This window comes from Stigmatopora nigra, chromosome 21 (genome assembly GCF_051989575.1).
Source record: "Stigmatopora nigra isolate UIUO_SnigA chromosome 21, RoL_Snig_1.1, whole genome shotgun sequence".
In the NCBI taxonomy this organism is placed as follows: domain Eukaryota; kingdom Metazoa; phylum Chordata; class Actinopteri; order Syngnathiformes; family Syngnathidae; genus Stigmatopora; species Stigmatopora nigra.
This window is the reverse complement of record NC_135528.1, coordinates 2860001-2875368: the sequence shown is the minus strand read 5'-3', so window position 1 is coordinate 2875368 and position 15368 is coordinate 2860001. Positions and strand designations below refer to the sequence as shown.

Below are 15368 nucleotides of genomic sequence, written 5' to 3'. Positions count from 1 at the left end.
TAACTTCGATTTAAAGTGATAGACTTAATATCCTTTTGAAATGATATGACTTCACATACTGCGAATACTTTATAGTAAATATTCTATACACCTTTCCATGAATGAGTTCAGTGATTAAAAATGTTAGAAAATAACCAGAGGCAAGAAAAGCTATGTCCCTCAGGTTCTTTTATTTGGCTTTACTCGGCCGGTTTTGACTTCTTTTTACAAGAACAAAAGCGACTTAAGGCACGGCGCTGCAATATAATTGGTTTTGTGTATGATTTACTTATTGGACTGTGGTACAATAAGTGCTTCCTTCCATTCTGTGGGGTTTTTGTATTTTGAAAAGCGGTTCGGTGAAATAAGAGACAACTTTAGTTTATCAAGTATTGTTGGGAAAACATGCTTAACTCCAAGTTGTTTACAAGTTGACCGTCTATTCAGGAGTCCGCCAGAGGACCGAGTACTGCCACGGCTTCGATTTCCACCAGGCCGCCCTGGAGAGATATCAAACAAAAATTTTCAAGCAGAATGGAGAATTCAAAATAGAATGACAGCACAAAATGTACTAATTTAGTCAGTAATAATCCACAAAGTATACATCCAGTTCATCTCCACATTGTGATAAATTCAATGCTGTTAATCTGTCCCACCCTTACCCCAAAATAGCACTCTTATGTATAGAAAAAAATTGAATGAAATAAAGTCCTATAAATTTGAACTACTGAATGTAATGTTGTATTCTTATGTTGACTGTATACTTACACGGGGGAGCGCTGCCACTTGATAGGCAGCTCTGGCTGGGAAGTTGCTGCTAAAAACTGTGAAAGGGGAAAAATATATCACTATTGTCTTTAATTATGGGAAAAAATATCATATCTTGAGGAGTTGCACCCATTTATTGTTCTAGTTTCTAAAAGCGTGTTGTTGTCAAAGGAGTCTCCACTTTTACGGTGGAGGTCACATTACACGTTGACCTCTCACATCGTAGTGTCCGCTTATAAACACTAGGTGGCCTCAAGCTTTCATTTCACTTATCTGTTGTCTTTTCTTGATACAGCGAGCAAGAGGCCTAAGATTACTGTCAACTGGCATAAAAGGGCCCAAACAATAGTTTTAACTTTAACGGGATCAACTTACACGTCTTGTAGACTTCATTCACGTCATTAAAGTCGTTAATGTCCGCCAACAGAACAGTCGTCTTCACCACTGAAATAGCCAAATGCGTCCCATGTTAGCATCGTAACAAAAAGCAGTGCTGGTGAGATTCCAGATGTTACCGTTGCTGTAGTTGCAGCCCGAAGCTTTAAGGATCTCACCCATGTTGACCAAAGCCTGAAGAACATTTACACAAGTCAATGTAATTTTTCTTGTTGCCACCTCTGAGAATCTGTATGAGTGTGTGTATGGAGATAGAACCTGTTTGGCCTGAGCCTGCACTCCTCCCTGAACTAGCTGACCAGAGGCCACATCCATTCCCAGCTGACCGGAAATGTAGACGGTCCTGTCCACCAGCACTGCTTGACTGAGTAAAAAAAAAGTCAAACAAGACTTAAGATGACATTATTTATTTCCCACCTTACTCCACTCTTACATTCCCTCCAACCTGAGAGACTTCAAAATATCTGACCATATTCCCTAATCTTTAAAGCTCAATCGTGACGTCACCAATAAACAGACGAACCCGTGTCCTAATCACGAAACACCCCCATTGTCCAACTCAAGTGCAGCCTCCATAATTAAGATATTAGGGGAGTAAACGCACATTTAGATTTTTATTGTACTTTAAAACAGGCTAAAACATGAGCGGCGTCCTAAATTTGACTTTTTGGGGGGCTGGCAGGCATAACTTTGGGGCGCCACCAAAGAATCGGTACCACTCAAACGACTGCACCGCCTATAATGATTCTGATTGGTCCAAAACCGAAACTCCCCTTGGACACACGTTGCAATGTTACGCGATAAAAAGTGACAACGCTTAACGATTGTATACCAATAATTAAATAATAAATTTAAACAATCCCTCATTCATTCATCTTACCTGTAAATTCCCTGCCTGACGGGAGCTTTATCCGTGTATGTTATCTGCCTGCGAACTGTCGCCATATTTTGACGTCACCTGCTGCTTTTTGAAGAGAGTTTGGACTCTGTTGTCGTTTTTGCTCCAAATCTCACTTTAAAACGTTATCGCTTGAGTTCATTGACCTCTAAGACACACCTCTCATGCAATGCATTTATAATATGGCTAATAACCGTTCGTTACCTGTAGGGGCCGATGGCAGCCGGCGCTGTGGCGGTGTTAATGATTTTTCTGATGAGAGTGGACATCATTAAACGCTGAAATAATGGGACGCTGCTTGAGAGCTTGTGTATTATTTATGCCCAAAAGAAAAGGAGGAACTTTGCCCCCAAGTTTTTCTGACAGGCGGTCGCACCGGAAGTGATGGCGCTTGTGCATAGAAATATATGTCGTTGGAGGAGGGTGCAGGTCGTAGAACGTGCTACCACGATAAACCACTAGATGTCGCTAACCATCAATATTCAGTACTAAAATTTGTAACTTCGTCCTTATAAAATATACTGATCTGTAACTTCAAAGTAACTTTTTATTCACATTAAACATTGCTGCCCACCATGACGTAATTTTCTGAGCATAAACTATTTTTGTCTTATACTTATTCCTCATATTAACCCTTATACTAACAAAATAACTTTTTTTAACCGTTGAACAACAAACCGAAAGTCTCTTGTGCAACTTTGTGTGATGTTCTTGTCAGCAATCCTACAATAAATTAAAATCTCAAATGCAATTTCTTTTGTGCTGTAATTGCCTTTGTATCTGTGGGTCTGGGCTTAGTAAAGGCAGCATGCAGTCTACAGAAAAAGAGTTAGCAGCTTGCTACATTATTTCCAAATAATGAATTGTCACTCAAAAGTGGCCTTAATATCAGTCAGATGTTTTTGGGTTTTTTTATTTTTTATTTGCACTCCATGGTCGTGAAAGTATGGCTATTTATTTATATAATATGAAAATGATATATATACATATTACGTTTTATCATCCAGCACTTGGACTGAAAAATGTAAATATTCAAACATTCCACAGTAGAATGAATGAAAAAATGTATTCAGAATATATGAATCTCAATTTAAAATACCATCTTTTTCTTGTTTTAATGATACAAAACCTTCTCAAAACTGATAAACAACTCAACAGTATAACAACTCACTTATTGCACAAATTATAAAACTTATTTGCTCTACTATCCCATCTTCAAACAAAGTCGACGTCACTTCCGAAGCACTCCGCATGGTAGTTTTTGTTGAGTGAAACCACTCGAATAGATTCAGTGCAACCCTGAAAAACAAAGATTCATCAAATTTTCATCATAAATGCAATGAATCTAGAACAGGGGTGCTCAATACATCTATAGAAAGCTACCAATTGATCACAAAGTAGATCACATGACAGTAAGATTTGATCCAAGGATTGGATTTGTTGTCAGGTTTTGTATTGGACTTGATCTGGGGAAAAAGATCTTGCAAATTTAGCCCCTTGAAAAGTAGATCTTCGAACAAAAAGTGTGAGCACCCTTGATGTAGAATAACGTCTCGCCAAAGCTCACCTCAGTGGGTATTATGGGTTTATTACAAGCGGCACAGCTCGGAGCCTTCACCCTGAAACCACCAACATGTTCAGCCTGTCTTGCAACTCTTGGCTTAGTCATTTGTCGTAATAAATGGGTGTGACCCGTTATTTGGTGAGGCAATCAATAGTGAATGTACCTACTTGTGGTAGTCTTTGATACAGTAAACCTTGTTGTCTGTGCCCACAGTGAAGGGCTCATCTTTTAAGCTTTGTCGACAAACAGCACAGCAGAAACAAGTCGGGTGGTACGACTTCCCTAGAGCCTGAAGGACCTGATAGTCCACAAAGACTTCATATTATTCATGTTTACCCCACAAAAAAACCACACTGACATATATATTCACTACTCACCAGATCTGTGATTAACTGATTACAACCATAGCACATATCAAAGGATGGGTGAATTCGTGAGTACTATGTGGAATAAAAGTACAAATGAGTAGGATTTCATATTGAACAAAATTGTTGGTGCTTTTCATTTAAAGTACACAGTGGTCGCTGGAATAACTTAAAAAATGAGTAGTAGTCAACATAAAAAATAAGTAGTAGTCAACATAAAAAATAAGTAGTCGTCAACATAAAAAATAAGTAGTAGTCAACATAAAAATACGTAGTAGTCAACATAAAAAATAAGTAGTAGTCAACATAAAAAATAAGTAGTAGTCAACATAAAAAATAAGTAGTAGTCAAAATCCTAAAGTATTAGTCATCATTAAAATAAGTAGTAGTCAAAATACTAAAGTAGTTGTCAACATAAAAAATAAGTAGTCGTCAAAATACTAAAATAGTAGTCAAAATACTAATGTAGTAGTCAAAATACTAAAGTAGTAGTCAAAATACTAATGTAGTAGTCAAAATACTAAAGTAGTAGTCAAAATACTAAAGTGGTAGTCAACATAAAAAAGTAGTAGTCAACATAAAAAATAAGTAGTAGTCCAAATACCAAAGTAGTAGTCAAAATACTAAAGTAGTAGTCAAAATACTAAAGTATTAGTCAAAATAATAAAGTAGTAGTCAAAATACTAAAGTAGAAGTCAAAATACTAAAGTAATAGTCAAAATACTAAAGTAGTAGTCAAAATACTAAAGTAGTTGTCAAAATACTAAAGTAGTAGTCAAAATACTAAAGTAGTAGTCTAAATATTAAAGTAGTAGTCAAAAGACTATAGTGGTCAACATAAAAAATAAGTAGTAGTCAAAATACTAAAGTAGTAGTCAACATAGAAAATAAGTAGTAGTCAACATAAAAAATAAGTAGTAGTCAACATAAAAAATAAGTAGTAGTCAACATAAAAAATAAGTAGTATTCAACATAAAAAATAAGTAGTAGTCAACATAGATAAGTAATCACCATGAATAAGTGGTCGCATACATAGGTAGGTACAAGTAGCTTTTGATTAAATGAAATAAAACCAGACATATTTGGCAAGTCAAATGAGCTCTATTTTTACGAATGCAAAAACATGCATATTGAGAAAAGAACACTGCATCTATTGTGTTAAGGGAGGAAACTGTTTTTCTCATCTGGTACTTTTGAATCTGTGACTTGTCTCAGTCACAGGTCGCAATTATTCAACAATAACCCACAAGAAAACCGATAAACGCACCAAAATGCATTTGTCAAACAAGCTGAAACATTTAAAATGCCAAAGTTATATTTTAGTTAAGATTTGTTCTCTAACAAAAGGGTACAAACAATTTTATGTCTTGCTGTCTACTTACAAAAAAATCCTCCTCGCAATAGATACTTCCCGTCACTGTATAGAATGGCTTGCCTTGTAGATTTTTACCTAATGGGAAAACAATCCAATTTACTAATTCAAAGGAAACTTGAGCATGCTCAATTTCATTTCATTCAATTGAAAATAATATGACAATGTATGACTATATTGCTTTTTAAATACCAGTGATGACCTTATTATTTGGTAGTCTTACATAAGTAACAAAATTACATATTCATTTGAACTTCATCAATACTTATTAGATGTTTGGATTAGTGTAGAACTACAGAAATTATGTTTTACTTATTTAGTTACGTGACAGTTATATTTTACAAGAAAACATTATAAAAGCAAATAAAATTCCGGTTTTGCACCATTAGAAACAATGATACCACACCATTAATAAATATCAGTGATGTCAAATTTATTTTTTTTCATATTTGTATAAAGCTTTACTTAACTTTGATGGCATTAATATACCTATCAAACAGCGCTAATATTAATTCACTTGAATTCAATATTTTTTTAACATAATTAAAAATATATTTAAATATAAAAAAAAGAGTTTTAGGAATTCAATTAGGAATTTAAAAAAAAAATCAAAATTGAAATTAAAACTAGTAGAAAATACTAATAATAGTAAAAGACCCCACCCCCTTTTCAATCCCACAAGAAACTCACTACAAACACTGCAGTTGAAACAACATTCATGAAATATTTGTCCCATGGCCCGACAGGCTTTTCCCGCACCATATACATCTTTACTACATTTTGCACAGCGACCTGAAACAAAAAAAACACAAAATAAAACACAGTTCTTAATGCAAATGACAATACAGAGTAGAGAACACTGATTCATTGAAGTGGTTGTAAAGTCTACCTCCACAAGTGCAAAACCAGAAAAATAGGACACACTATGAAGTGGACAATATTCATAATATGGGAGTATATACCATCTTACCAAAGTAATATTTGGAACTATCACTGATGTCCATTTTCCTCCTTTGTCCAAGTTGTCTTTCCTTGGAGAGCAGACTGTCTAATAGTCAACAGGTTTAATTTTGTACAGACAGCTGAAACCAGATCTGCCTTCCCAGTTTATAACTGGTGCGTTTGGTACTATTGGTCTTACTGGTAGGAGGGTGGGGTGCTGTAGAGGTTCACTCCACCCCCCCTCCATCCACACACAGAACTCATAGGTGGTGAGTCTTTGGATGGCAGCAGACTTTGTGGAATAGGTTTACACATGGGTGGCACGGTGATTGAGTGGTTTGCGCCTCGGCCTCGCAGTGGGGGATCTGGGTTTGAATCTACAAAATAGGATGACAGAAGGGATAGATAAAATATTTATATTATAATTTAGTACAGGCTAGAAAATGAGTGCAACTCTCATGTGGAGTGTTTATAGGTAAAAATTGATTTGGTTTTGGTGATGATTTAAAAAAAAAAAAAAAACGACGTTGAATATCATTTTATTAGATTTCCAGGCCAATTTGGATATAAATATTTAATATAGAATATGGAATTTGGTGTTTAACGTAAGAAGTTGGTCTGTATTGCTTTAATAATAAAACTCTATGTGACTAACACTCATTTCAAAGAGAGTGGTTCGAAAAATCAAATCACAAAAATAGCGACTTTAAACCAAACTCAGACTCGTTTTGACCTCTGACATGCATAAAAACTGTTGTTGTTTTTAACCCCACACAAGTTTACTTAAACATCAACATGAGAATCACACACACACTTCACACAATGATCGTTGTTAACATGAGATACAGTAAATATACCCAAAATTTGCCAATTCAGCGTTAGTAGTGTTACTGGTAAGGGGAGTTCACCTTCCTTCTTTGTGTGGGAAAGAAACATTTGCCATGAAACCCAATTCCTTGGTATGAGAACCTACAAACTTGTGGCACTTGTGTGCATGGCCCATTTTTACAGTACCATGGGAGGGAAGGGATTTGTGACAGCTGCTGATTCCTTACTGAGCTGCCTTGTTTGCGAGTGCAACACTTGTAGGCACTCAAACGTGCTGTCAGACTAGTTCAACAAAAAACATCCCTTACTTTGCGATCTTTGGAGTGTACACGTTTCACTGTGAATTTTGACAAGGAGATGATCCTTACAAAGTCAATATTCAACACATCAATATTTTTAAGATGTTAACGGTACATTCAGAATGAGCTCATGAGTTCAAAAGTAGACTAATGGAAAATCTATATACAAGAAAAGTGATGTGTATGTATGTATGTATTCAGTATTTATGTACGCGCTAAGCATTCTTTCCCTTTGGGTATGTTTCCTTTCAGGAATGTCTCTGTTGTGGCATGTAGAAGCTTGTCAGCCGTACAAGCGAGCATTGAACATGTTAGACACATTAATTTTTTATCATTTCACTAAGTCAAATATTTCCCATAGGCCCTCAAAGCCGTTTTTTTTCTTCTCTCACTAAAAGGCACAGGGAACTACAAAAAAAATGTGGTACAAGCAAATGCATAACTGAAAATCCAAATGTTTATGAGGTATCATCTTTAAATGTAAGAATAGTTCAATGTGACTACTTTGTATAGTCTACTTGTTGTGTGTGGCTCAAGTTTTTTTTAACTAGGTCTACAATGTCTTGTGTGTCTGTCTTGTTACTGCAACCAAGAAATTTCCCAAATACGGGATGAAATAAAGTTCTAATCTCATCTAATCTAATACTTATTAGGGTCGTATGTGTGTTGGAACAAATCCTATCCTGTGTATCTATAAAATATGTTAGTGATTTTGGTAGTAAGACTTACTGAAAGACACATTTTCCATCCAAAAGTACTGTTAATCATTTCCATTTGTAAATGTGACTTTTCACTTCTTAGAGATTTGCGTAAATAGCTACAATAAACATTCATCATTGTATTTTTTGGTTATGTGGTTCAGAGTATTAATTATTTGATTATAAAAGTGGTCTACATTAGCTAAAATGTGTTGTGTACATATAAATGAATACTAGGTCTCAATTTGGTTTTGTTTTATTATTCATTCATTATTGTATGTTCAATTATTTCTGTCATGTTTCATACAGTTACAATGTGGTTATGATGCAAAAACTATTGCTGTGGTTTTTCAAAATCCATAATACTAATTGTTTGCTATTAGCAAAATATATTTGACGTCAACTTATGTTATCACTCTTATTGCAAACAATCATATTGAAAGCAGCCATATCCTTTGTAAAAACATAATTGTGTTAAATAAACATGACTACAGTCATGTTTAATTTCATATTTCACTGTATGTCAATATTTGTACATTCAAAACATACTAACAAAACCTAAAGTACAGTACAGTCATAAAAGCAGGAATGCCATATTTAGAAAAAACTGTTATAAGGATTCTGCATGTTCATGTGATTGGCTGGCCACCGATTCAAGATGTCAGAGACAGCTGGGATTGGCTCCAGGACCCCGTGCCACCTTAATGAGGATTAACCATTTCAGAATATGAAATGATAGATGTTATTTGTGCACTTCTCTACTTATTTTTGTTGTTTACTACTTGTTATGTTAGCTAAAATTAGTTATTGTTATCATTTATCTGTCTGTAGTTGTTTTTTTACACATTGTGGTGATGTGGTCATTATACTTTGTATCATGACAATAAAAGCATTCAATTCCATTCAATTCAATCCAACTTGGCCAGATTTAACACATTAATCGGAGGTAGCTGCGGCAAAGGGCCACATTCATTTTGTCCTGCAGCCGCATGCGGCTCGAGAGCCGTATGTTCACCACTTCCTGGTCTGTTTCTTCTGTTTACTTATGTTTACTTCCTTACTTCTCTTTACTAATTCATACTAAAAAAAGCATAGATGCCCTCAGTGCTTTAATAATAATGATGAGATGGTAAATAATGATAGATGCCACTCCATCATATGGTGGGGCACCATTACGCCCCCCATAGGGACTTTCAGACTAGCACCGCCACTGCTCTGTGTGCATGTGTGACAAACATCCATCCCCACATATTTCAGATCAGTGCTTATATAAATAGAGCCGCCATTGTGCTCCACGAGAACGAAAGAATTCTTCACGTGCGTATGGCAAATGTGTTAGCGCAACTGTAGATGGGAGTGAGCTCACCTGTCAGGTTTGAACAGGTCAGCCTGCCCGCCGACCACGCCCCTGCTGCCAGGTAAGCAGGAAGTGGCTTCCTGTCATCGCAGTAATGCGGGATCAACTCAAAATGCGACTTTGAAACACGACAGCCTCTCTTTATCACGTTTTTGTTTTTTTTGTTGTTTTTTTTGTTTCTGCGGCGGGGATCTCATTTTAAACGTTTTTTTTCTGGGGAACTCGTTTTAAACGTTTTTTTCTGGACATATTTTGGAAGTCCGGAGAAATCAAGCAATCATGTGGTTCGCCACCTGCGGACTTTTCTTGTTGATTATCCTCAACTCATCAGGTGAGATTTTACAAACTGCGATATTTCGGGTTTAGGTCATTTTAGAATGTGTCTATAATGTGTGTATGGATATAACATGCGAAATGGGTCAAGCAAGGGTTTGTCCTGTTTAACCAGTTCACTTTTTTTTAAATGCATTATTGTTGGCGTTTTCTCTAATAAAGAATGCCCAAAACAGACAAATATTAGAGTATGTATTGCAAGGAAAATAAGGTTTTGCACATAGAAGGGCATTCAAAAAGCTTCATGAGGCATTTATGGCGCTTCCTCTGAGGCTCGAAATGATCATCGTTTCATTAATAATTGACTAGCAATCTGCTACAAACTGTGACTGTCCTTTTGTCGACTAGAAACTGGCCCTTTTTGTTGATTATCCTTGTATAAGGGAAGCTGCATTTTGGCTGGTGTTTTGTTGAAAGTTTTCAAACGTGCGTGTGTGTGTGCGTGTTTTTGTATGTACTATTTACTTAATATCGTGATCTACTAAACATCTGCTTGCTAAGAAGTGGGAAAACACTCGAAATATTTCAAAGTCAACGTACATCATAGCAAGGGATTGTGTTTGTGGTGTTTATATTTTGGTTTATTGTGTTTTGAAGCTGTGATGTAAAACACTTTAAATATCCTTTGTCCTCAAATTTAGTTTTTGAATAAAATTAAGTGTTTGTCTAATTTACCTCTCCTGACAATGTATTTTTTTGATATACCTGTATTCATTAAAAAACCTTTGAGGATTAAATGTACATTAAATGTACATGTACAAGTAAATGACATTTAATTGAATTGAATACAAAATGAAGTATACTCCAAATGTTTAACTATAATAGTTGGAGACGTAAGCATGTGCAAACAGAATTGCATCTTAAAGAAATAAATTGGCATTCCGCTTGACAGTTTTATTACTTTTGAATCTTAAATTTATGACTTGCAATTGAATACCTTTGGTACAACATTTTGAAACTTTCTCATCTGACAGAATTGTGTAATTTCTCAATACTCTTGACTGCAGGTGTACATTCAAATGAAATACTTGTTCCACGAAAACCTACTAAATTAGTATAATGAATGAAACTATTGATGTTTTTTTAACAAATAAAATGAATACACCAGGACAAGTAGAGTCTCACGGTAGTACGTTTAAAGGATGATATGCCAGACATTGGTATCAAACTCCACAGTTATTTATGCAGACATTTCTGCATTTCTTTTTCTTGCATCATCTGACTTCATCTGGTCCATTTCCTCAGAATGCAAGCAGCTGACGGTTCGGCCCGACAAAGGCTCATCAGTGACGGTGTCAATTGGCAGACCCTCAGATGAGTGTACAGTGTGTACTGTCAGTGGGGACAATGACACACAAACGTTGTGCTACTCGATTCTTGTTTTGGAACCTGAGAAGGAAACTAAGCTACTCTTCAATTGCTCTCATCCCTTAGAAAAGTCTTACCTGGTCACTATCAGTCAAACAATTGGTGAGTAAAAAAAAAACATCTAATAGCAGCCGGTTATGCAAAGTTTTGTTTTGGGTTGGCAATGCAAATTCAAAGATTTTCATATACTGTGGTTTGGGCCAGGACAAAGCTTTCCAACAGCTCTTCTAATTGCCAGAGAGATAACATATTTACCTACTTTGAGACAAAAGTGTTCATGTTTAAAACATTTAAGCATGTCATTTGTAGTCAAAGATAATTTCAATTACATCAAAACAGGACATTTTATTTTTTAAATGGCATTGTCTAATCTAAAAAGTAGATACTGGTGCCAGTGTCCAGTCATACCTTGAGATACGAGCTCAATGCGTTCCAGGACCGAACTTGTATGTCAATTTACTGGTATTTCAAATCAACTTTTCCCATAGAAATGAACCAAATACTAATTAATTTGTTCCCACCTTCTGAAAAAACACTAAAAAACAGGATGTTGGAATGGAAAAGCATATTTTTATTTGTTCTAATTTGCCATCGACTAACAGAGTACCTAATACATATTTAGTGGTTATTATGTTGAATACTAAAAAGAGAGATTATTCAGTACAGGTGGAGGCAAGAGACTTTTTGCACGGCAACACGCTCGTAACATAACATAAACCAATTTAAATGAACTTGGGTAACAATACAGACACACTCAAAAATAAGTTTATTCTAACCGTACACTAAACTCAATTCTTATTTTGTTTTATATTTGTATTAAAAATGTTGTAAACCAAAATAGCAAGCAAACAAAGCGTCTATACCACTTGATTTTATGTTTGAATTTCATTTTGTGTGCATGTTTGTCTCATCTGCCTTGTCATATGCAGAATGCACAAAAGATAGCTGCAGTCCTTCAACAATAGAAACTCAACCCTCTCTTCTCAACGAGTTCTCCAGAACATTTATTTGGACGATCAGTGCGCCTGAAAAGACAGTTGTGCGTCTGATTGTCCTCGGAGAGGGACTGCGGAAAATGTCACAGCCATGTAATGATGGATATCAGTATTCAGTGGCCACGTTTGAAGGGGGCAGCAAAGCAGACACTTTGTACTGCAAAGCGGGTACTGTGACCCATTTCGACCTTCTTGATCAAGCTGTTGTGTCTTTGCAAGTTAAACCAAAGATTCAGGTGGAATCTGTGTTGTTCCAAGCTTCTGCTGGACCGCTAAGTAAGATTATATTTTAAGATATTTGAAGTATTATTTCAAAAAAACAATTTTCCCCTGAATGGAACAAACAGTAATTTTATCTCTCCTTGTTTAGAGGGCCGAACGATTGTTGTGACCGTTGATTCCAGCACGAATATAGCGATCAACAAGTTCTCGCAGGAACCACAATGCGAGCTGTGTTCCGGCGCCGATTCAGCCCGCACCTGCAGCGAGACTGCAATGGTCCTGAGTGACCTGCAAAACGTCGCCATTGACTTCAGTTGCCTAAAACCTCAAGAGGTATACAGTGTGGAGGTGAAGAAGGCCATAGGTGAGACATTCAGTAAATTAAAATGACAAAAGGAGACCTACAGAAATTGTGAAATGCATATTATACTCTCTTCACAGAATGCACCAAGAATTCCTGCTCACCTACTGCAGGAGAAACCGATCCAAACACCTGGAAGGACTTTAAAAGATCCTTACAATGGGATATCAATGTCCCAGAAAGGACCATCCTGACTTTGGACCTGCCTAGAGACAACTTGAAGCAGATATCAGCAGAAGACAAATGTCAAGAGGGACCACAGTATTTTGTGAGCACAAAGAAGAACGATGGCCAGATCAAGACCAACAGCTACTGCAGAGGTGGACCTGTGTCCCATTTGGAGCTTCTTGGGAGGACTTCCTTAATCGTGGAAGTGCCTCAAGGAGAAGAAATGGACAGGACAGTTTTCACCGCCAAAGCAACACCCAGAGGCAAGTGTCCTACATACTTAAACCTTAGCATCTTTGACTTTATAATATTTTAGTCCTCTGATTCCTTATGGCTTTTGTTTGAGAAATCTCTTTCTCACGTTTTTGTCTTTTACCATCCATCAGCTGGCAGAATGCTGTCTGTAACCCCTGACCCGGATACCATCATTATTCTCAGCAGAGACACAGTCGAACCTGACTGCAGCGTATGTTTAGGCCAACCCCCGGAACAGACATGTGATCCAAAAAGCCTTACCCTGAGAGAATCTCGTAACACATCCATTGAATTCACTTGTCCTCAACCTGAGGATGTCTTCAAAGTGGAGATCAATAGAGAAATTGGTATTGGCTCCAGTCCAATTTAATTATAGTCCAAGTTTGTTCAACCAAATTTGACTTGTGTTTTCATGTGAATTCAGATTGCACAGCGACTTCCTGCTCTGGCGATATCGTCCAAGCTGAGTCTTCACTCTTCCCTGATTTCAACCGGACCTTTACCTGGGACTTGAAAGTTAACTCCATTCGAGCCTTTCAACTGGATTTCCCTGATCCAGGAATGAAGCAGATTTCCAATGAAGAGACATGTCCGGATGAGCACACATATGTTCTTGTGACCTATCTGCGATCGGGCCCTGCCACTATTGGAACATTCTGCAAGGGCGGTTCTGTGACCAGTGTACAGGTGCGCTACAAGGGCCGCGTCTCACTTCGGGTGCCAGGAGACAGACCGATGGTTCCGGTAGACTTCAAACTCAGTGTTGGACCTGAGACCAGCAGTAAGTAGATAGGCTTATATGACATTTAATCTTTAATGCTAACTGAAGCCATGCATGATGTTTTTTGTTACCGGATGGGCAATGCAATTTTGATTTTTTTCAGATTTTTGCAAATATTTTTTATTACCGTATTTTCATGACTCTAAGGCGCACCGCGTTATAAGGCGCACGCCCATTGAATGACATTTTTCCCATATACAAGGCGCACTGTATTATAAGGAGCACTGTCTATTTTGGGTAAATTTAAGACTTTTAAGTGTGCCTTATAGTCGTGAAAATACGGTAATTGCTATTGATTTCCAGATATGAAGCACTCACTACACAGTTACCTCTAGAGCCAGCCATTGTTGATGTTTTGGATTTTTTTTGTATAAAATCTTGCAGAAGGGAAGGAGCTATATGATGGAAGATTTTGTAAACTAAGATGGCATCTGCATATTTAAGAGTATTGTTTCACTTCAGGCGTTTGTGTTTTTTTAATATCCGACAGTGGTGGTTTTTCGTTTTTGGTTTTCAGTTTTTTCCATATATAAGGCGCACTGTCTATTGTGGAGAAAATTTAAGACTTTTAAGTGCGCCTTATAGTCGTGAAAATACGGTACCTTATTTTCTGGCATGTACGCAGTATTTATCGCTAAAAAAATTATTACGGCTTATATGCTGAATTAGACTTGACATGCACAAAACTGCAAGGTGTCACACCAAACGCCATTAACACAAAACATTTAATTCGAATTGTACTGCCACTGTTTTGACAATCCATTCATGTTAAGACAGAATATTTCACCCCTCTTTTTCAGTGGTTGCTATTGTGAATGTCAACCTACCACGTGGTGTCTCTGACACGACCTTCATCTCTGCCAATTATCCCAATGACTTCCCTGACAACCAACAGATGCAATGGGACTTTGTTGTGCCTGCAATGCACAACTACAGTGTACATTTTCATGATCACATGGCGCCAGAGTGTCTCAGCAAGGATGTGGAACTAGAGTACAGAAAACAAGACAAAAAGATGATCAAAACCGGTCTGACTGACAAGCAGCCTGAGCATCAGCAAGGCAACTTTGGAATGGTATTGAAGAACTGTGAAACCAACCGGACGTTACAAGGCCTCACTTTGAAATTCAGCGTTTCTATTATGAGAAGTGGACATCCAGGTACATTTAAATATTGATTTCTAATCATGAGATACAGTTCCATTCCCTAATTGATTGCTCTTCCTGCATATTTTCCATCAGTTCTGTGCACAGTCAACCTGCCCAAAGACCAAAAAGTATCCCTTCAAATTGAAAAAGTGGGTTCTGATCCATACTGTGAGATGAGTGTAAATTCACAGCTTTCAAAGAAGATAAATGTGGATGCTGGCAGTAAAGCCCAGCTTTCATTCCTGGACTGTCCTTATGAAGATGTGCGATT

At 37.0% G+C, this 15368-nt stretch overlaps 3 protein-coding genes and 1 long non-coding RNA gene across 6 annotated transcripts in view; 1 reads left to right on the top strand and 3 right to left on the bottom strand.

The window, feature by feature from the left end:
- Positions 1-148: 148 nt before the first annotated feature.
- rida (reactive intermediate imine deaminase A) lies at positions 149-2441 on the bottom strand. Of its 3 annotated transcripts, none has more exons than XM_077742757.1 (6): positions 2246-2438; positions 1402-1507; positions 1263-1317; positions 1123-1191; positions 748-803; positions 149-479 (listed from the first exon to the last, which is right to left on the bottom strand). In XM_077742757.1, the coding sequence occupies exons 1-6, from the start codon at positions 2311-2313 to the stop codon at positions 423-425; spliced, it is 411 nt and encodes a 136-aa protein (XP_077598883.1). In that variant the 5' UTR covers positions 2314-2438; the 3' UTR covers positions 149-422. The 3 variants fall into 3 exon arrangements, with proteins under 3 accessions (XP_077598883.1, XP_077598884.1, XP_077598882.1); XM_077742758.1 differs by lacking the exon at positions 2246-2438 and adding an exon at positions 2024-2176; XM_077742756.1 differs by having other exon boundaries at positions 1263-1507; positions 2246-2441.
- Positions 2442-3126: 685 nt separating this feature from the next.
- On the bottom strand, positions 3127-4177 carry limd1b (LIM domains containing 1b). The gene is made up of 4 exons (XM_077743977.1): positions 3983-4177; positions 3773-3903; positions 3609-3660; positions 3127-3340 (listed from the first exon to the last, which is right to left on the bottom strand). Exons 1-4 carry the CDS (start codon positions 4016-4018, stop codon positions 3257-3259), a joined length of 303 nt encoding a protein of 100 aa, XP_077600103.1. The 5' UTR covers positions 4019-4177; the 3' UTR covers positions 3127-3256.
- An 855-nt stretch (positions 4178-5032) lies between these two features.
- Positions 5033-9921, bottom strand: LOC144215179 (uncharacterized). Its single transcript, XR_013330362.1, has 4 exons — positions 9476-9921; positions 6313-6661; positions 6033-6134; positions 5033-5420 (listed from the first exon to the last, which is right to left on the bottom strand). It is a non-coding gene; the product is annotated as an uncharacterized LOC144215179 (long non-coding RNA).
- Positions 9421-15368, top strand: part of cdcp1b (CUB domain containing protein 1b) — a 10915-nt gene continuing 4967 nt past the window's right edge. The window contains exons 1-9 of the mRNA XM_077744010.1: positions 9421-9797; positions 11045-11269; positions 12097-12438; positions 12533-12748; positions 12826-13176; positions 13300-13515; positions 13593-13949; positions 14750-15109; positions 15191-15368. The exon at positions 15191-15368 is cut by the window's right edge and continues 20 nt beyond it. Coding sequence (XP_077600136.1) covers positions 9746-9797; positions 11045-11269; positions 12097-12438; positions 12533-12748; positions 12826-13176; positions 13300-13515; positions 13593-13949; positions 14750-15109; positions 15191-15368 — 2297 coding nt within the window. The 5' untranslated portion in view covers positions 9421-9745. The remainder of the gene's footprint in view (positions 9798-11044; positions 11270-12096; positions 12439-12532; positions 12749-12825; positions 13177-13299; positions 13516-13592; positions 13950-14749; positions 15110-15190) is intronic.